This window comes from Anabrus simplex, chromosome 3, assembly GCF_040414725.1.
Source record: "Anabrus simplex isolate iqAnaSimp1 chromosome 3, ASM4041472v1, whole genome shotgun sequence".
Taxonomy (NCBI): Eukaryota; Metazoa; Arthropoda; class Insecta; order Orthoptera; family Tettigoniidae; genus Anabrus; species Anabrus simplex.
Window position 1 is genome coordinate 13191669 of NC_090267.1, and position 21415 is coordinate 13213083.

At 41.5% G+C, this 21415-nt stretch overlaps 1 protein-coding gene across 3 annotated transcripts in view; it reads right to left on the reverse strand.

Moving 5' to 3' along the window:
* The window catches only part of LOC136866939 (uncharacterized), a 155706-nt gene that overhangs the window by 122336 nt on the left and 11955 nt on the right, over nucleotides 1-21415 (reverse strand). For all 3 annotated transcript variants that reach the window (XM_068226953.1, XM_068226954.1, XM_068226952.1), the window contains exon 2: nucleotides 17264-17346. In XM_068226953.1, coding sequence (XP_068083054.1) covers nucleotides 17264-17346 — 83 coding nt within the window. The remainder of the gene's footprint in view (nucleotides 1-17263; nucleotides 17347-21415) is intronic.

The window sequence follows — 21415 nt, forward strand, 5'->3', positions numbered from 1 at the left end:
ATTATACTGCGAACAAGAGCAATAAGGAGTCAGAACACCGTAGTCATCTTTATCGATTTCACAAAAGCATATGACTCAATAGACAGACAAACCTTATTTAAAGTCCTAGAGGAGTTTGGAATTGACAAGAAAACTAGAGAACTCATTAAACAACCCCTGACGGATACCATCTCGAAAATCAAGTTCCTCAGAGATATATCTGACCCGTTCAAAATCATGACAGGGGTCAGACAAGGAGATGGACTGTCCCCGACCCTCTTCAACCTAGTTTTGGAGAAAATAATGAAAACTTGGGAAGAAGCTCTGAAATCGGAAGAGATAAGAGGAATACACCTAGGAAGAGAAGGCCAGAACTTGGAAATTAAATGTCTAGCTTTTGCCGATGACCTCGCAGTATTAGCTAAAAATCGAGAAGACGCTATAAAGATGATAGAGAAACTGCACGAAATCGCCGGAAAGGCAGGTCTTAAAGTTTCTTACGGAAAGACGGAGTATATGGAGTATAGGCACCGAAATGAGAAGTACATGGAGATAAAGTATGGGAAGATTAAAAGGGCAGAGAAGTTCAGATACCAGGGAGAATGGATCCAACCCAATGGGCTAGACAAAGAGGCTATCAAAGGAAGAATCAGAAAATTAGAATTGGCCTACAAACTAACCCAGAGTATGTACAACAAACGGGCAATATCCTACATGGCCACATTCCGACACTATCATTCAGTAATCAAACCAGAAGGATTGTATGCCTCAGAGTGTCTTATTTTGAATAAAAAAGGGGAGCTTCAAGAACTGGAAAAGAAAGAAAGGAAGGTCCTAAGGAAGATTCTGGGACCCCAGAAAACTACTGATGGAACCTGGAAAAAAAGGAAAAACAAGGATCTTTATAAACATACGGAAAAGATCTCAGACACAATGAGGAAGCGAAGGTTGAACTTCTACGGACATCTAGTAAGAATGGATGAAAGCGGACTGACCAAGAGGACCTTTAAGTACATTGTAGGATTGAAGGCCACCACTAAGTGGGTAGAAGAGGTCAAAGAGATGCAGAAGAAGTTGGATTTACACTAGAGGTGATCAATAAAAGGAAAGAGTTTAGAAACATAATCAACAAAATCAAATTTTTTGAGGACAAACCACCTAAAAAGAAGCCCAACCGGATAATCTCTGAGGAGGAGAGAAAAATACAAAGCGAGACAATGAAAAGGTTCTGGGAAGAGAAGAAAGGCCAACAAGCCTTAAGTTCTCTGCGATCCACAGTTGGCCAAATTAGGAAGGAGAACAAGAAGAAGAGGTAGAAGAAGAAGAACCAATGCTCTACCAAATACCTATTCCATACAGCTGTCCCTGAAATCAGCAGAAAAAATCCAATCAATCTCCTTAAGGTCAACTCAGGCCTAACCTTCCTCCTCTTATCTAACTTATTAGTGACCTGAACTATCCATCTAAATTTCAACATATATTGGTAACGTCAAATTTCAAATGTGTCTATTTTCTTTCTTTCTTTCTTTCTTTGTCTGCTGTAATCCTTGCCTCTCTTTCAGATGGTGAATACTCCACACTAATGTGATCAAAAAGTCTTCATGATCTGAGTAGTTTCTGCACTGAGCACTGGTTATCGAGTATTACTATAGTGAAACACTTCAAGAATGGGTACCAGCTCCTCGCAAGTGCTATTCATAAGTTTGTGTGTTTGTGTCTAACTGAATAAGAGGGGCCCTTGATGTCATCCCTTGTGGTACTCATACTCAACATCAAAAGAGAAGTTATGAAGATATATCATAGATCACAGAAACAAAGGAAGAGAACACGGAGTACACGAGGTTGTAATCCCACTGGTAAATAGCACAAAGGAGTATCATTTGGTGGTGAAGAACGCCAAATGAACAACCCTTGAAGAATGGGTCTTGCTGAACAAATGGTCTGAAAAGAGATATGATTTCTGACAAACTGGATTAACGTGGTCCACAGAAAGAACAGAAATTATGTTTTGTATTTGCTAGAGGTTGGGACAACTGTGCATGCACCTGAGAATTTGCACAAGAACAGGTGTGTGGTGCTGAATCAGTTTCATAAGTGGCTCAATGAGCAATGGAATAGGTTATTTACTTATGACAAATGCCTTAATATATTTTGTGAATAATGTGGAAAGTGGCATATATATGAAACAAAACAGAATCCAACAGTATGACCTATACATCCTAGCTACTGCTAGTGGCATGCTGAGACTGTGGTGGTCACCTACCTTAATTAAGGTACAGCCCCAGCATTAGCCTGGTGTGAAAATGGGAAACCACTGAAAACCATCTTCAGGGCTGCCTACAGTGGGGTTCGAAACCTACTGTCTCCAGAATACTGGATACTGGATGCACTTAAGTGACTGCAGCTATCGAGCTCGGTATAAAAAACTCAAGTTTATGAGAATATAAAACATTACTAAGCAGTGGATGGAGGGGAATGGACAAATGAAGCAGAAATGTAAGGTAGCAGGCAATGAAGAACTCAATGATTTAGTGTGGGACTGGTTCGCCAGTGCCCGTTCAAGAAACCTTCCGGTTAGTGGACGTGTGCTATAGAATGAGTCATTGCCGTTGCCTAATCACTTGGCAAAACTGCCTTTTTAAGCATCAACTGGGTGGCTGGAGAGTTTCAGAGGAGGACAAAATATTGTATGGAATGAAATCTACGGCGAGCCCAAAGATGTGGATGGAAATGTAGGAGCCGTGTGGAAATCGAAGTTGCAAAATTTAATTTCTGGCTATGAACCTCAGGATATTTTCAACGCCGATGTAACAGGATTGTTTTTTGAACCTTGCCTTCAAAGTCACTTGCGCTTCATGTGGAAATGTGAGGTGGGGGAAAAATGTCGAAAGAAAGACTTTCAGTACTGTTGTACCATAACATGCAGGGGGAAATAGAAAAGTTCCCTGGTAATCGGGAAATCAGCAAAATCAAGGTGTTTCAAAAACTTGGACTTCCGCAAACTTCCGGTAACATGGAGGACAAATGGGAAAGCCTGGATGACCACTGCTCTAATGGAAGAATGACTGAACGAATTTAAATGTAGGATGAAGAAGGAAAATCGCAAAGTTATTCTTTTTCTCAAAAATGACACTTGACACCCACGTGTTGCTTTCCAATGACAAGCTAGTCTGGTTTCCATCTAACACAACCAGCGTTGTTCAACCTATGGTCCAAGAAGTGATTTACACCTTTAATCTCACTACAGGCATTTATTGATGCAGTCACTGATCAAGACTGTTGAAACAGCTGACAACACTTACTCCCTCACACGCTCAATTTCCATACTGGATACAGCCAACTGGACCACTTTGGCTATGAAGCAGATCAAACCTCAAACAGTCGTAAAGTGTTCTGCAAAAGCAGGATTTGCAGAATATGATGACGTCGGCACGCTTGAGGGAGTGACCGAAAATGCTGCACTGATATCAACGCTGAGCCAACAACAGAATTTCTCATGTAATGTAGACGAATACATTCGGAGCGACGACCAACTTGGTACTCACTACAGTTTCCAGTCTGCTGAACAGATTCTGAAGATAAAACATACAGAGAATGAAGAAGATGATTATCTCAGGGACAAAGACCAGGAAGAGGAGGAGGAGGAGGAGGAGGAGGAAAGAGAAAGTCAGGAAAAATACGGACTCATAAACAAGCCACTGAGAGTGTCAGGGACATTATGAAATTTGCAGTCAAGTCGAATTCACAGCGACTTCTTGAGTTACTGTACAGCGATAAAGACTGCAATGAGAAAGACATGACATCAAAGAAGGTAAAACAAGATTCTTTTTTAGACACATGAAAGAAGGCATAATTTGGCAAATACAGTAATGTGTTATATGTACACTGTAGTTTGTTTACTGTACATGTGGAATAAGACTGAAATTGTGTTATACTGTATGTGTTACAGTATACTGTAGCTTGTATATTCAACATGTGAAATAAGGCAGAAATTGCCCAGTTTTCATTGACTATGGTACATACAGTACATACTGTACATAATATATAGAGTGTGTTATAGTGCAGGCCTATGCGAGAGTAATAAAAACCTTCTCTACAACACGATATTGTGTTACTGAGATTTGAATCGCCAAAACTAGACTAATGGATCAGGGGTAAGTAATTTGTGATTCTGTTTTGTATAATTTTGTTCAATCCGGAAACTTGTCTAATTCAAGAAAAGAACTCGGACACTTGCTATTCCGCTTTGAGCAAGTTTTACTGTATAAGAAAACATAATGGTCCAATAATACTGCCTTAAGGAATTCCCCTCTTAATTATTACAGGGACATATAAAGCATTGCCTACTATAATTCTCTGAATTCTATTTTCTATGAACATAGCCACCCATTCAGTCCTCTTTTGTCTAGTCCAATCGCACTCATTTTTGCCAGTAGTCTCCCATGATCTACCTTATCAAATGCGTTAGAGAGATCAATCACGATACAGTCCTATTGACCTCCTGAAACCAGGATACTGTTAAGGGATTTTTAAAGTTAGTGCTTGATTGGGAATGGAAAAAATACTGGCATTTTTTGTTCAACCTGCACTAAGATCTTAACTTGATACCATAAAAATTACTTCTATACGTACTTAAATGTAGAATTAAGAACCTAAATGTTGCTGTAGTTTGTTTCTATGTGGGACAAAGGATGAACTTTTTATTAATGTATAAAACTGGGTGTCTATACTTTTTTCCACAATGGATGTTAATACAAGGAATGATCTTCATTGGCATAGTCACATTAACTAAATAGTTAAGAAAGTTTACAGATCTCTTCATATGATTATGAGAGTATTTAGAGGTTGTAGTAAAGATGTAAACGAGAGGGCGTATAAGTCAGGGGTAAGAACGCAGTTGGTGTATGGCTCCATTGTATGGGACACTCACTAGGACTACTGGATACGAGACCTGGAAAAATACACTGACTGACAGAGCAAATGCAACACCAAGAAGGAGTGGTTCGAAAGGGATGAAAGTTGGGGAAAAAACAGAGACGGCACGGACGAATAATTGATGTTTATTTCAAACCGATATGCAGGTTACACAATGCACACGGCATCGACTCAGTAGGATGTAGGACCACCGCGAGCGGTGATGCACGCAGAAACACGTCGAGGTACAGAGTCAATAAGAGTGCGGATGGTGTCCTGAGGGAAGGTTCTCCATTCTCTGTCAACCATTTGCCACAGTTGGTCGTCCGTACGAGGCTGGGGCAGAGTTTGAAAACGGCGTCCAATGAGATCCCACACGTGTTCGATTGGTGAGAGATCCGGAGAGTACGCTGGCCACGGAAGCATCTGTACACCTCGTAGAGCCTGTTGGGAGATGCGAGCAGTGTGTGGGCGGGCATTATCCTGCTGAAACAGAGCACTGGGCAGCCCCTGAAGGTACGGGAGTGCCACCGGCCGCAGCACATGCTGCACGTAGCGGTGGACATTTAACGTGCCTTAGATACGCACTAGAGGTGACGTGGAATCATACGCAATAGCGCCCCAAACCATGATGCCACATTGTCTAGCGGTAGGGCGCTCCACAGTTACTGCCGGATTTGACCTTTCTCCACGCCGACGCCACACTCGTCTGCGGTGACTATCACTGACAGAACAGAAGCGTGACTCATCGGAGAACACGACGTTCTGCCATTCCCTCATCCAAGTCGCTCTAGCCCGGTACCATGCCAGGCGTGCACGTCTATGCTGTGGAGTCAATGGTAGTCTTCTGAGCGGACGCCGGGAGTGCAGGCCTCCTTCAACCAATCGACGGGAAATTGTTCTGGTCGATATTCGAACAGCCAGAGTGTATTGCACATGCTGAAGAATGGCGGTTGACGTGGCGTGCGGGGCTGCCACCGCTTGGCGGTGGATGCGCCGATCCTCGCGTGCTGACGTCACTCGGGCTGCGCCTGGACCCCTCGCACGTGCCACATGTCCCTGCGCCAACCATCTTCGCCACAGGCGCTGCACCGTGGACACATCCCTATGGGTATCAGCTGCGATTTGACGAAGCGACCAACCTGCCCTTCTCAGCCCGATCACCATACCCCTTGTAAAGTCGTCTGTCTGCTGGAAATGCCTCCGTTGAAGGCGGCCTGGCATTCTTAGCTATACACGTGTCCTGTGGCACACGACAACACGTTCTACAATGACTGTTGGCTGAGAAATCACGGTACGAAGTGGGCCATTCGCCAACGCCGTGTCCCATTTATCGTTCGCTACATGCGCAGCAGAGCGGCGCATTTCACATCATGAGCATACCTCAGTGACGTCAGTCTACCCTGCAATTGGCATAAAGTTCTGACCACTCCTTCTTGGTGTTGCATTTGCTCTGTCAGTCAGTGTATTCAAAGGAAGACAGCACGATTTGTTCTGTGTGATTTCTGACAAAGGAGCAGACTTAATAAAATGTTGCAAACTTCGGGCTAGGAAGACTAAGCAGCAAAGAGAAGAGATGCTCGACTATGGGGTACAAAAGGAATCTATTGAGGGATGTCCCATCAGTCAACTCTTTCTAAAATGTGTAACTTTTTCTTTTCTGTTCATTTAGGCCATATGTGGACCACAGTGCTTGTGTTCTAGCTGTGTTTTTGTCGTCGTCTGCCCTTTTTAGCGTACTGGATTGTGTTTTTAGTGGCCTCTTGAGAATTCCTGTTGGCCCAGTATTCCTTCATTTTATCGCTGAATTCTCTCCTGCGCTCCTCTGACCAATTCCTGGCTCCTTTGTGGCTAGCTGTTGTAAGGGATGTTAGGAAAGGTTTAGTTTTGACCATTAAACAGTATGCATTCCTGTCAGAAATGGTGGCTTGATTAATATTAAGCTCGGCAAGATCTTTGTCCACTTGTTTGGTCCAGGGGAATCCAGTAGCTTTGCCCTTGTTAGCAACCTTGAAGATCTTATGGGATGATCTATTAGGATCCATTCTGTGTAGGTGTCCATAGAAAGTCAACATTTTCTTCTGATGGCATCTATGAGGTTTTCTTGATGCTGGTAGAGCTCATTGTTGGGTTTGTACCATCACCTTCCATATGGTAGGATCCTTGGCCCTATTATTCTTCTCAGGAATTTCCGTTCTTGCACTTCCAGGGCTCTCAGTAGGGTCTTTTTAGTTAGGGATAGGCATTCTGCTGCGTAGAGGACTGATGGTCTAACTACTGCATTATAGTGTCTCAGTTTTACGTTCTTTGATAAATGCTTTGAGTCATACAGTTTTCTGCAGGCATGGTAGGCCTTGTCTAATTTGATTTCCCTTTGTTCAAGAGCCATCGTTTCACTTAGGTCCTCCGACATCCACTCTACGAGGTACTTCACATTTTTAGCTCTCTTGACATGCTTTGTATCACTGACTCCCATTGTTGTTGGTGATAAACTCGGTCTTTCCAATGTTGATCATGAGGCCCGCTTTAGCTGCTATAGAGTGCAGTGTTCGAAGCAGCATAGTGGCCTCATGCATGTCACTCGCTAATAAAGTAAGGTCATCTGCAAAAGCCAGGCATGCAATCCTCAGGTTATCTGATTTAAACCCCATCCTTAATCCGGTGTTCTCAGGTAATGACCTGCTCCATTCTCTTATGATCTTTTCCAGGACACAGTTGAATAATATGCATGAGATACCATTTCCTTGTCTCACCCCTGTTTTGATTGTGAAGCTCTCTGATAATTGACCTCTAAACTTAACTTTGGAAGTGGTGTTGTGCAGGGTGGCTTGCACCAACCTATTAATTTTTTCGTTTAGTCACAGTTCTCTTAAGGTGTCGAAGAGTGTGACCCTATCCACGGAGTCATATGCCTTCTGAAAGTCGACAAAGATAGCTACCCACTCTCTGCATCTTTTCTTGCTATATTGAAGGATGGTCTTCAGATTTTGTATCCGTTCAGCATAAGACCTTGCTGTTCTGAACCCTGCTTGATATTCTCCTAATTCTTTATCCAGTTGTCTTGTTATGTGCCATTCCAGAATATTGGAAAAGACTTTATACGATACTGAAAGGAGTGATATTCCTCTATAGTTGCTGGGATCTGTTTTGCTTCCCTTCTTGTGGATTGGGTGGATAATGGCTGATGTCCAATCATCTGGGAGCCTTTCCTTAGCCCATATGTCCAGGATTACTTTGTGTATGTGCCTGAATGTTTGCTCACCAGCTTGTTTCAACATTTCTGCCACTATTCCGTCTTCTCCAGCAGCTTTGTTGTTCTTAAAAAGAATGGTTTCCCTGACTTTTTCATAGGTGGGAGGAGGGATGTCTTTGGTTTCCGGGTTAGCTGGTTCTCTAACTGGGAGGCGCTGCGCAGGTTCTTCAGCATTCGAAAGTCCTTGGAAATAATCAGCTAGGGTCTTGATGCAGTCATCATCATTGAGGCACAGTGATCCATCTGTTCTCTGGAAGTGTACAGTTTAGGGTGTGAACTGGGTCGTCTGTTGATTTAGACCTTTGTATAAGTCTCTGGAGTTGTTTCTTCCAACATCCTCCTCGGCTTGCTTAATCAGTTCTTTGTTGTATTTTCTTTTCGCCCCTCTTATGATGCTGGAGGTGTTCTTCCTTTGTGTAATAAAGGCTTGTAGGTTGGTTTCGTTTTTATGATGGTTCCATTTGAGCCATGCTAGTCGCCTGGCTACTATTGCCACATCGCATTCGTTAGACCACCATGGGTGCTTGTTTCCTTTAGGTCTGTTGGGGATCGTCTTCTGAGCCGCGTCTGTTATAGCATCCCGATGTGGGTCCCAATTTGTAGTGGTGTTAATCCTATTGATGTGTTGGTTCAGATTCTCTTGGTAACTTGCATTGTCTTCTTTAAGTTTGGTGATATCAAACCTCGGAATCTTCTTTTTCTTCATAAGCATAGCCTTGGTCTTATACAGTGGTTTCAGATTTATCTTAACCATGGACAGGTAATGATCGGAGTCTATGTTAGCTCCTCGTAAAACCTTCACGTTCATAATGTCGCAGTGGTGCTTCTTATCTATTGCAACGTGGTCAATTTGGAACTCGCCCATCATGCTGTTTGGGCTGCGCCACGTCATGGCCTTCAAAGGTAGGCGTTTAAAAGCCGTAGACATCAAGAGTAATCCATACTTGATGCACAGACTGATTAGCCATTCCCCAATCTTGTTGGTTCTCTTATGGACGGGGTATCTTCCTACAATCTTCCGGTATTTCTGTTCTCTCCCAATCTGAGCGTTGAAATCTCCCAGCAGTATTGTCGTATGATGATGTGGGATGTGGTCTAGGGTTTCCTCAAGGGTGTCCCAATACTTATCTGTAGTCTCTGGGTTTTTCTTTTTAGAGTCATTGGTAGGAGCATGGAAGTTAACCAATGATTATCCCCTATTACTAGACCTGAAGGATATTTCTGAAGTTCTATCATTGGGCAAAGAGAAGCCAAGAATGCTAGCAACTAGTTTGTGGCGTACTGCAAACCCTCTCCCCAGGAAGGGTACATTCATCATGACTCTCTTACCAGGCTTTCCCTTATATATTCTATAGTAGCTGATATACCCATGCTTCGCTACGGAATTCTACATTGTATACGGAATTCTAGTGTACACATTGTGAGCAAGATTGTATTAAAATGCATAATTACCTCTTAACATTACCCTAAAATGTGACGGGCAAGTCACCAAACATCTTTTCTCATATAAAGACTGAGTTAGGAAATTTTGACTGTAATGGTAGACCTGCTGTCATACCATCAGTCACAATCAGGTTGGAGAGTTTTCATTATAACGGTAGACACTCACTCTCCACCTGCCTTTTTACATCCTCAGAAAGACTGTCCTAGTGGTTTTCCGAACTTAAATGAATATACATTACAATGACGTCAGTAGGAATGGCACGATTAAAAGCAATGCTTTCATATGAAATACTCGATCAAATGAAATACCGCATAGTTTCTCACTTTTAACAAACAGGACTACACTGCCAGTCCAACAGTCCAAAGTTCCAGAGCTGGAATGACCAAGCCGCAGACAGCCGTGATTCGTGAACACTCTTCGTCTTTTTTCGGCGGGGAGAGGTTCGAATAGTGCAGACTCCTAGGGCAAAAACTATGCCCTTTTACTAATTTGTTTCCTAGGAGTACTCAATGAGTTGGAAAATATCAATTCACTACACTGGCGGCGGAAAAATCGATCTGACTTGGAGGCAAATTTATCCTCCAAGCAGAGGAGAAACGTGATCTTCACTGATAATATGGAATAAAATCAATGTAGAATTTAATAAAAGTGAAGAGGAAGAAGCTTTTGTTAAGAAACGGCTCTTTTCAGGGTTGAATTTTGAGTTATTTAGTGAATTATGGTTCTATAATTTGGAATAGGCCTAAATTGTATTTCTAGACCAGCCCTTACTACTACTACTACTACTACTACTACTAAGTCAGCCTCTACCTTAAGTATGCACAATGCTCATTCAAAACAGCGCGTCAGAATAGGGATCAAATAACTGGAATACTATGAAGAATCAGTGCGTTACGTATCAGCTGTATCAGAAAATGTATGAACTAGACGATTGGCATGCTAAAGAAGAAAGTTTTCGAGCTCCCTAGCTATATCCTGCCAATATACAGTCAGGCTATTATACCCGGTACGCAGCAGTAATCCCATCTATCGGAGCTGAGAGGCAGCATAAGAGACAAATAACATGACAACAAACAATGGTCAATGTAATGTTATTGTTGATCAATGTTATACGCTTTCGATACTGTAGGCCTGCACATTTAGTTTTCTTCCGACTCTGAAATAGTAGGTACAGTAAAACTGAATAAGACACAAAAGATCGGAAATTGTATTCTCTGTAACTTTTGTTATGTAGTACTTTTCGATACGACCTAATACATAGGTATTTAAAAATTAAATTTTAGGCGCTTTCCCCTAAACTACAATTTCTTATTGTTTATATCTTAGACTGTAGTTTCTTATTCCCCGCTTAAGTGCGGCCAGTGTCGAATATTTGGAAGATAGTGGGTTCGAACTTCACTGCGGGCAGCCCTGAAGATGGTTTTCCATGGTTTCCCAATTTCTCACTAGGCAAACGCTGGGGCTGTACCTTAATTAAGGCCATGGCTGCTTCCTCCCATGCCTAGCCCCTTCCTATCCCATCATCACCATAAGACCTATCTGTGTTGGTGCGACGTAAAGCAACTTACGAAAAAAGGGAGTACTGAAAATGATTTTGAAGGTAATGCAGGGAGTTCAGATCAAATAGAAGAAGAGACCTGACTTATATTTTGCCAAGTCCTATCTTAGTAGATTTCACAACAAGCCATCTGCTGAGCTACGGTTAGCATTAAAAAGAGTACTTAGATATGTAAAATGAAAAATTGAAGTGTTGTAAATCAAACAACTGTGATGTGTTAACTGGTTATGCAGATGCAGACTTTGATTGCAAGTCAACTTCAGGATGTGCATTTAAGGTGTTTAATAACAAGGTAGTTCGAAGATGTAAGAAAGAAAGTGTTGAGGCGTTAAGCACTGCAGAAGCAGAATTAAACTCATTGTGTCAAGCTACTGAAAAGGCAATGTTCTTGAAAAACAAAAAATGCTGGTAGACTTATGTACTGACACAGGGTATATAACAATATTTGAAGACAATCAGAGTACAATAAATGTTTTAAATCATCCGGATCAGAGCGAATGAATCACATAGACATTAAGTATAACTTTGTAAAACATGAAGTGGAAAAGAAACAAGTACATTTAGAATATATCGAAACGGACAAGCAACTACCTGATAAGTTACCTAAGCCTGTAACCTATGTAATTGTTGACAACTGTATGAAAGGTCTTGGTTTGGACAAATATTAAGATATTGTTATGTTATGTAAAAATGTGAATATGAGTTTAGCACTGATGGGGGAATGTTGAGGGTCAATGTTCAGTCACATTGTGTACTCTTTGGTTGAGGCATTTTCTCAGTGAGAATGTATAGACTCCTTGAATCAGCTGTGTACCTATATTAATATGTGTCAGTAGTAGGAGGCACCAGCTGGTGCAGTAGTAGAGATGCAATTGTTGAATATGTGAACAGTTGGATGGTACTTGTATGTGAGTTACGACTTAGTAAGCTGTGTAGTAGAAAAGTGAATGTGTACAGAGATGTTGGGATGTTGAATAAACCATTCTTTTAACTAACATGTGGTATCGTGATTATGTTACTCCTCGCATAGCCCGATAGTTCACCTAAAAAACTTACAAAACACAGCTGTAATATAATTGTTAACAAACATATTAGGGCCTACATACAAGCTTAATAATATATACAATTGTTCTGTGCAATTATCACATAATTATTGTTTATATATTCCACATTTAGATTGTGATGTGTGGATTAATTGAAAGCACTTTTAGTGCAGAAATAACTTCTTAATATCACTCAGACTGTAAGATATAAACTATAGTATCCATAGAAAACTGAAATGAAGTCACTGATATTCATGTTTGTGACCAGTCGTTGCTTCACTATGATGAATTGTTATACTAAAGCCAGCGTTGACTCTACTATTATTATAGAAATGTAGATGGTATTGATGTTATCACTTGTTGGAAGAACTTGTAATCTTGTAAACTGAGCAAGTCTAAAGGGAACCTTCAACTGGAACATTGGATGATTTTCCACGAGAGTTTAATCCTGATGTAAACAAGGCATGTCCACGCCTCAGCCAAAGAAAGAGTTGTGATTCCCTGAGCGTGTAGTATCGACCTCCGCCCCGTCAACGTTTCGTGTTCGGACTACAGTGCTGCGAATATTACCTAAAATAGACGAGGAACAGTTTGTGAGCTGTGCGAAACTAAACAGAGGGGTCTGAAGGGAGATCTACTGCTGAAGATTAGGGCCTACGTTATTTATTTATTCATTTCTGAATACTAAAGAAAGCTATCGTAGGCTAGAGGACAAAATTACACACGTACGAAGATTTATCTTAGGACAGCTATTTGAAATGTCCGCCCGGTAGACTGTAACCTAATAGAATACCAACTTTCGAGTTGAAATATATATTTCTTATGTTGTAGAGTTCCTATCCTGATAGAGCATATAGCATGATTGGACATGTCAGACGGAACTGTTGATAATTCCGTAACAACATCTATCGAAAAGAAACGACTCAAAAAGACAAGATACACAGGCAGTTGCGGTCTTAACAAAGTAAGAAGTTCATGGATACTGTGAATGCTTACCTTGCTTAGTCATCCTACAGGGGCTCAATTCCTTCCATATCACACGATGTATCTCCTCCATTCTAATTACTGTCACAGTCTGATGAGTCGCTCCTACTCTGGCCGCTATCAGTGACGATAAATCTCTCGGCAATTTCATCTGTTAGGCCATCTAGCTCCCACGTCTGGTCTCCTTCTTTCGTTCCATTTCTAATGCAGTCCTTCCAGTTATCTGCTGTCACATTTTCAAGGGCTGTGCAAACTAGAGCTCGTACGTCTTGTAGCTTGAAGGTCGTGTTGTTTCTTGCAACGTAACCATTCACTTGACTCCATATCTGTTCAATCGGATTCAGAGTGCAATGGTAGGGTGGAAGTCATAGCACGCAGTGGCCCGCTTTCTGTGCTCTTTCGACGCAAATATATTTGTCATACTGGTCTCGCACTGACCTCACCCGTTCAATGAGTTCTGCTCTGACCATATCAGCCTTGTATTCTACTTGGTGACTGTCGGGCCAAGCAATGATCTGGTCTTTCGGCATTGCCATTGTAGGGATTCGTTCCAATTTAACAGAATGGTAAGATGCATTGTCCATTACAATCACGCTGCCGGGTTCGAGTTTCAGTAGGATAGACGAAAACCACGATAAAAAAACGTCACCTGTCATTTCTTCATGATACTCTCGTGTCGTTTTAGATTCAAACACGAGAGCTCCACCTTCCACAAAACCAGAGTAACTACCTACATGAACAATGATAAGCCTTTTGCGTTTCCCAGTCGGCTGCTTCAGGCCAGTTAAAAGTCCAGAAACAAAGGCCTGTTTCTTGGATTTAACAGTGGAATCAACCCATACTTTTGAAGTTACATGTCCTTCGTTAAGCCACGCTTCATCCAAGTAATAAATTTTGCGACCTTCTGCATGATATCTCCTAATTTCACGCAAATACTTCCGTCTCCACAACACAATATCTTCCCTATCCATTAACACAGGTTTATGTTCTCTTTTAACAAACTGGAACCCTATGTCCTTTAAAAGTCTGTACAATGTAGTTAAACTGAAGGTGGGTAAAGTTTTATCTTTATTCACACTGTCTAATACTTTGCGTGAAGTAGGTGGTTCATTCTGAAAAAAATAATTCATGAATTTTCCTTCTAATACCACTTTTGACGATATGGTCGTACTTCTCGACTCTTTGAGGTTGTTTACGTTCCTTTCCCGGCGTTGTTAATTTCCCTGTCTCTCTGAACTCTGTCCGCACGTTATGAACAGAAGTATCCGACACACCACACAACTCTGCATCTGCACTTATTTTCTCTACCTCTTTTACGGCTAAACCTGGATTCTGTTCACTTATTTTATTAAAAACATTCACAACGCACTGCCTATGGTCACTTCTGAGAGGTTTTCCTCTTTTGTGCTTCACTACACGCGATGGTCCTCCTCTTGCTCCATTTCTCTCACTGTGAATACTGACACTGACAGCTGCTGCAAGATGCAACACCTTATCTCCACACTGTACAGCTTGGGACTTTTCCTCACTATGAGAGGACTTCCTGCATTACACCACGCCTTCTGCCTTCATATCTCGTTATTTAATAGCTGTTTTATTTTTAAAAAAATATAGATACACACCGGTATATATGACAACCGTATTTTAATTTGATTACGTACTCTTTCAGACTATCTAAATGTGATAAACTAAGATAAAATTAAATTAATGCGACGTACTAATTTTCTTCGAGCTCGCATACAGTCCAGTGAGTGCGACGGTTGCTTCTCCAATCAACTACTTCTGTGTCCACGTACAAAGCCAAGGTGCTCCGCCTATTTGTTTACATCAGGATTAAACTCTCGTGAGAAATCATATAGATGTAATTAAGAGACTGCTCTGAGATGCGTGTTGAAGTCTGTACATAAAAGGAAAATATGTGTATCAAATATGAAGGGATTCAAATAGTTTTTTAAATAATTCAAGTTATTAACGCTTACCCCTTTGACTGCTGGAGGAATGACTTGCAGCATTGGCTGCACGAGAGAGACTACTCCTGTTATAGGGGTGTGCCTGTTGTAGCAGGGAGTGTGTCGGGGAAGGACATTAGGATCGCTGGTGGTATGCGGAGAGGAACAGGCCTGACTGGGAGCTGGGGAAGCAGGTACCGCTGGTGTAGAGAACATGTTCATGAATTCAGAAAAAAATCTATTCAAAAAGTTTGTATTATATTCTGATGATTCTTATGTAAATGTAAACAAAGGCTCCCGTTCTTATCGATTATCTGACTTTGTGGCATATGGAAACTGAATGGTGTCTGACCTCCGGTTCCTATTTGGGAGCGCAAATATTCCTTCACTTTACGCTTCTCAATTAAAAGGCGGTGAAAATATATTACTTTTTCATTGAAATCACATGGGAATTACGGCATAAATTTGTTATTCGAAGAGAAAGGCCATTTCTCTTCATAAAAGTAGTCATCCCACCTCGGTTAACCTTCAAATCCAGGAAACTGATGCAGTAGCTATTTCTTGTCCTTTAAAATACAGCATTTCATAAGAAACAGCATATCCAATGTTCGATAACAGAATCATATTCACACAGATCCTCCTCTACTTTTGGAAATTAACAGTCTGATGATGATGATGCTTGTTGTTTAAAGGGGCCTAACATCGGAGGTCATCGGCCCAATTAGCAGTCTTATGGCCTGCGAAATACTTTGCAAGACTTGTTGGTTGCTTGAAGTGCACCTCTCTGCAACTGCGGTAGCACACGTTGCATTAGGACACTGAATACATGTGGCCCGTGCCCTATAACTGTATGTTTTGGCACAACTGATCACCAAGAGTTATTATGATGCAGTATTACTCAAATTCTTGCTCACTGCGGACTAACAAACAAACAATACTGAGATCAAAGAAAATGCATGTCCCATTCCCGAAACACTCGTAAAATATGTTTGCGCAAGACTGCAATAGAGCATCACTAATCACTTCTGCGCTGATTCACTCACTTTGCTAGTGCAGTGGTTTTTTCTACCAGCTGATAACAGCATATTGCCCAGTTTTGCACCGGGAAGGCTGCTACTACCTGACGAGTTGAGACCTTTATTTCAAAACGCATACGAGCTGCATCATGGATGTTCGAAGAAGTGGGTCCGTCAAATACGTGAACATTTCTTTTCATCCAATTTGGACCCAAAAATATTGGGATGCGTCAATTATGCAACGGTAATAATCATGCAGAAAAATGTGGTAACTACTGCAGATACGGCCCCATTCAACCATCAACTTGCCTCGTATTATAGGCAAACTGCTGATACATGTTCTTCTTATATGTAAGACAAAGTAGATAGTAACACCAGATGTCAGTCAATGTCAGTCAATGACAGCCCAACTGCATGGTATCAGTAAGTGAACCCTTGAATATTGCACATGAATTTGTTGGCAACTGAATATCATAACAGCAGGGTTTAGAAGGATGATTTTTAAAAAAAAGGTGGTGTTACATTAATTGCCAAAATTGTTTCATTTTGGACTGAATCCGCACATAAAAAAACCAAACTCCCTATTACTACAACACTGAAGGGCGTATCTTGGCCTACAGAGTGACGGCTGCTCAGCCCGAGGACTTCCACATTACAAGCTGATATATTGTCAGTGAGGTTAATCCTCACGGTCATTATTCTTGGTTTTCCATACTGGGTCCACCACCTCACCATCAGATTGTTAAATCAGTAGGCTGAGTGGAAATTGAACTAGCTCTTGGATCAAAAATATCTCAATTGACACAGAAATATAAACAGAACCTCTGGGGTAGAGACATGATACCCCTAGTCTGCAGTGTATCCTTCTGGCTGCTAGTAAATTTCAACATTCAATTTCACTGTAGATCCACCAGAGGGCAGTGTAAAGTGAATCTCTCTGCGTTGTAATGTATATGATATCGTACAACATGCAGAGTTCAACCTTCTACAATCCCGGTTTGAACCTGTAATGTTGAGATTCGGAAGATGACACTAAACCCTGGTCACCAAAGTGAACTGGAGAATAGAAAAACAAGTTCCAAACTGTTTAGGGTCAGAGGTATACAACAGAAACTGTACTTACTTGTTCTCTTCTTTGAGACATGAAACCAGTTGATTAACTGTTTCTTCTTCTTTGATTAGTTCATCCTTTACATCTGTGGAAGGCTGTAAGTGAGAAACATACAAAGTAAATCAATATAAGTAAAGAAGTAACAAGAATAAAAACATACAGGGTCTTTAAAAACTGTCCCATACTCCTACAGGATACAGTAATTTTTGTGAGGATGTATGCAGCATCCTACCTGCAATATTCATCAAACCCTACGCTACGCTCCTCCCACTTACATCTTTGCACATTTATCTCTCTCCATCTTGCTATAAAGTCACGCCACATGACATGTACTCTCTACAACCTTCTCGTCGCCCCTTCTTTTCTGTATATAACTCATCGCCCCACGCATTTGCTGGGGAAAACTTACACCACTGTCTTGGAAGCTCCTGCACTGTCAGGGCTTTATTTGTGGAGAGAGCTGGTTCTCACTTCCACGAGCTTCATCATGTTTCCGTCAAGTTAATGTGAGAAACTGAGGGGCACTTTCTCTTACATTTCTTTTCTAATGAGCTCAGGAACCCCAAGTAAGGGAGTAAGTGCTAGTATTGTGAACCTAGTGTTCTAGCCTGGACTGGTCTTAATCATGATCATTAAGCGGCAGTGAACTTACTTTCTGAACTATGACCTGAGACGCTTTTCCAGAGAGACTTGGGCCATGTATTGTGTTCAGAAATTCTTTCCTCCCCTCTCTCTTTCCTTATTCTTTATTTAATCCTATTGTTTTTTGAAAATATTTGCCTTTCGATAAGCCAATGAGGTTAGAAAGGTTAATTTGTAAGGTACCCTCAAATCTGCATATATCCAGAAATGTAAACATAACGACTACTAGTTTAAGGAATGTGTTGTTCTTCATAGCATATCAACATAACATGTACTTTTTACTGTAAACGTAGTTCATAAATATTTCAACTTGATGCTTTCAATACTGAGGCACAGATTCTGCCAGATTACAAACACAAATAGTTTTCTCTTAGCTGGCACATAAGGCCTTCTTTGCTAGTAATGAAATATTGTAGCATGTTCATATCTCACTGAGTTGTAAGGATCAACTTGCAAATCACCAAGTTGTAATGGATTAGTTATTCTCTTGTAAAGTTCATTCATCATAACATCCATTTATGTAATATGTTATGAGGCTATTCTCTGTTAAGTTACGATGGTTCCCAATCAAGGTAGCACTGTTAGTTGAAAGAGAGAGTGATCCACAATAGGTTGACTTTCTTAATTGTATTGAAGCAAAAAATTTGAACCTGGAATATATTTAGCATTTTTGCCAACCCTGGCATGATTTCTTATTTCTTGTGAGCTCATGCTATATCCTCTGGAAGGATTTGATATTTAATGGCATTCCGAAAATATACACAAGTATTCAACTTCGATAGACTGTTTTTTTATCACAGTGTCCACAGAAATGTTCTCAAGTTTTCCTGACTTCCCTGACCTACTAAGGAAACTGAGTGACACGTTAATTTATCAAACAGCATGTTTTACAAGAAATAAAAATGGTAACTCCAGCCTCTGCCATCCATATAGCTGCCCAAATTCTCTACTCATTTTCCTTTTTACAATTATGTGTGGTAAAATAATTACATTGATGGTACTTTCCATATAAACAAGTACTGTAATGGTAATATGTAACATATAACTTTATCATATAATTTCCAAGGAACAAAGTTGGGCACCATTTGTAGCTTCCTTGTTGCTTTCTCCTAGCAACCATCAATACGTCGTTTCTCTTCTCTTTTGTCTCCTGATGAAGAAAGGCAAGGTTCCTTTTGAAACGTTGAGTGTGTTTTATAATTATTTACACGGCATAAGCTCAAAAATAGAACTCATGAAAAGTTACAACTAACTTAACAACAGAGTAATTCAAATATGAAAATAAAATTATTTTACCACAGCAACCTAATACTATTTCATGTGGATTTCAAGCACTCTTGTGATCAAAAGCAATTAACTTGTGTCTGTTTTGTAGGTGAATATAATGAATTCCAATTAGACTAGGTCTATAACGAAAACAGTTTTCAAATTTGAAGACAACTCAGTCAGAAATGATAGGAATGGAAAGAAAAATTTACACTTATTGAAACGATTACTGTTATACCAATATATTTGGTAGTGATGTGCGCGAGTAACGCTTGGACTCGCGAGAATCGAGTCTGGCGAGTCCAAGCCTCGCCGAGTAACCCGTGCGAAGTACTCGAGTCTCCACTGTGACGTCACGATCCATAACTGCTACCTGTTGCCGAGCAGTCGGAAGAAATGCCCCAGTCATTAAATATAAATACTATTACAACAGCTACGTAAATGATGACCATAACGTGAAACACGCGAGTGTATGACCGTAACTTATTTGTTTCGAAATGCCATTCGTTTAGTTTGTCACACAATGTTCTTCCTTTTAGAATGTCCGGAAGGCTGGTATGTGATTGAAATGGTACATGCAGCTCACCTACAATGGGGGTTTTCCCGAAAGGAATGAGGATATGAGTTTGCATATTTGCATTATATCGCCCAGTAGGTTAGCCTTTGGTAACTTGAGATACGGAGTAAAGATTAGGAACATGATTTAACTATTCATTGTAGGCTTCCTTCCCTCTTCCTTGTCTATCCCTCCCAATCTTCCCATCTCCCACCAAGGCCCTTGTTCAGCATAGCAGGTGAGGCTGCCTGGGCAAGGTACTGATCATTCTCCCCAGTTGTATCCCCCGACCCATTGTCTCACGCTCCAGGACACTGCCCTTGAGGCGTAGAGGTGGGATCCCTGGCTGAATCCGAGGGGAAAACCAACCCTCGAGGGTAAGCAGATTAAGAATGAAAGCAATCTAGCTGTATCCCTATTTCTTCTTCTTCTTCTTCTTAATCTGCTTATCCTCCAGGATCGGTTTTTCCCTCGGACTCAGCGAGGGATCCCACCTCTACCGCCTCAAGGGCAGTGTCCTGGAGCTTCAGACTCTGGGTCGGGGGATACAACTGGGGAGGATGACCAGTACCTCGCCCAGGCGGCCTCACCTGCTATGCTAAACAGGGGCCTTGGCGGGGGATGGGAAGATTGGAAGGGATAGGCAAGGAAGAGGGAAGGAATCGGCCGTGGCCTTAAGTTAGGTACCATCCAGGCATTTGCCTGGAGGAGAAGTGGGGAAACCACGGAAAACCACTTCCAGGATGGCCGAGGTGGGAATCGAACCCACCTCTACTCAGTTGACCTCCCGAGGCTGAGTGGACCTCATTCCAGCCCTCGTACCACTTTTCAAATTTCGGGGCAGAGCCGGGTATCGAACCCGGGGGTGGCAGCTAATCATGCTAACAACTACACCACAGAGGCGGACCATCCCTATTTCACATTAAAAATATCTTAACACAGTCGCTAGTTACGGAGATTCATCTGAACACACTGCAGACAATTGGCAGTGCGAGACGCAAGGTTCGGTAAGGGGCGCAATGTTCACACAATATTGTAGAGATCAGATATACCACACTCAGCTTTAAAAGCTTTGCGGTCAGGTATTCTTTGTATAGTCACGAGCGTACAATAATGCCCTTTATAATATAAATAGGATGAAATGATGATGAAGACAACATACCCACCCCCCGTGTCGGCAAAATTAACCAATGATGGTTAAAATTCGTGACCTTGCCGCGTATCGAACCCGCGACCCCTGTGACCAAAGGCCAGCGCGCTAACCATTTAGCCATAGAGCCGGACTGCAGCTCATAAGCACCTGTGTCCATACATTCCTTAGTTTACGTTACAATATGGTTTTGTTGTGTAGGCCTATACATTCATGTAAATACGGCATAATGTACATCAGTTTGTACATTATATCACTGTGCATTATTTGGAAACGGACCCAATACTTGTCCTTGGCCTACCTAAAATATTAAGCATCGTGTAGTTTCCATACACGGCTCGCAGATAACGCTGCTAGCGTCCTCGGCCTCGAGTCCGGACTCGAGTACCGCGAGTTTTACGATCCCAGACTCGAGTCTTCGCGAGTCCATTCGCAGCCCATCACTAATATTTGGTCTGTTATTGGACATTATAATTTTTCCGGCTAACTCATTCCTGGTTGTCAGCATTTTGCCATAGAGTCCCAAGTTGGGCTTGTCAGTTGTTAAATG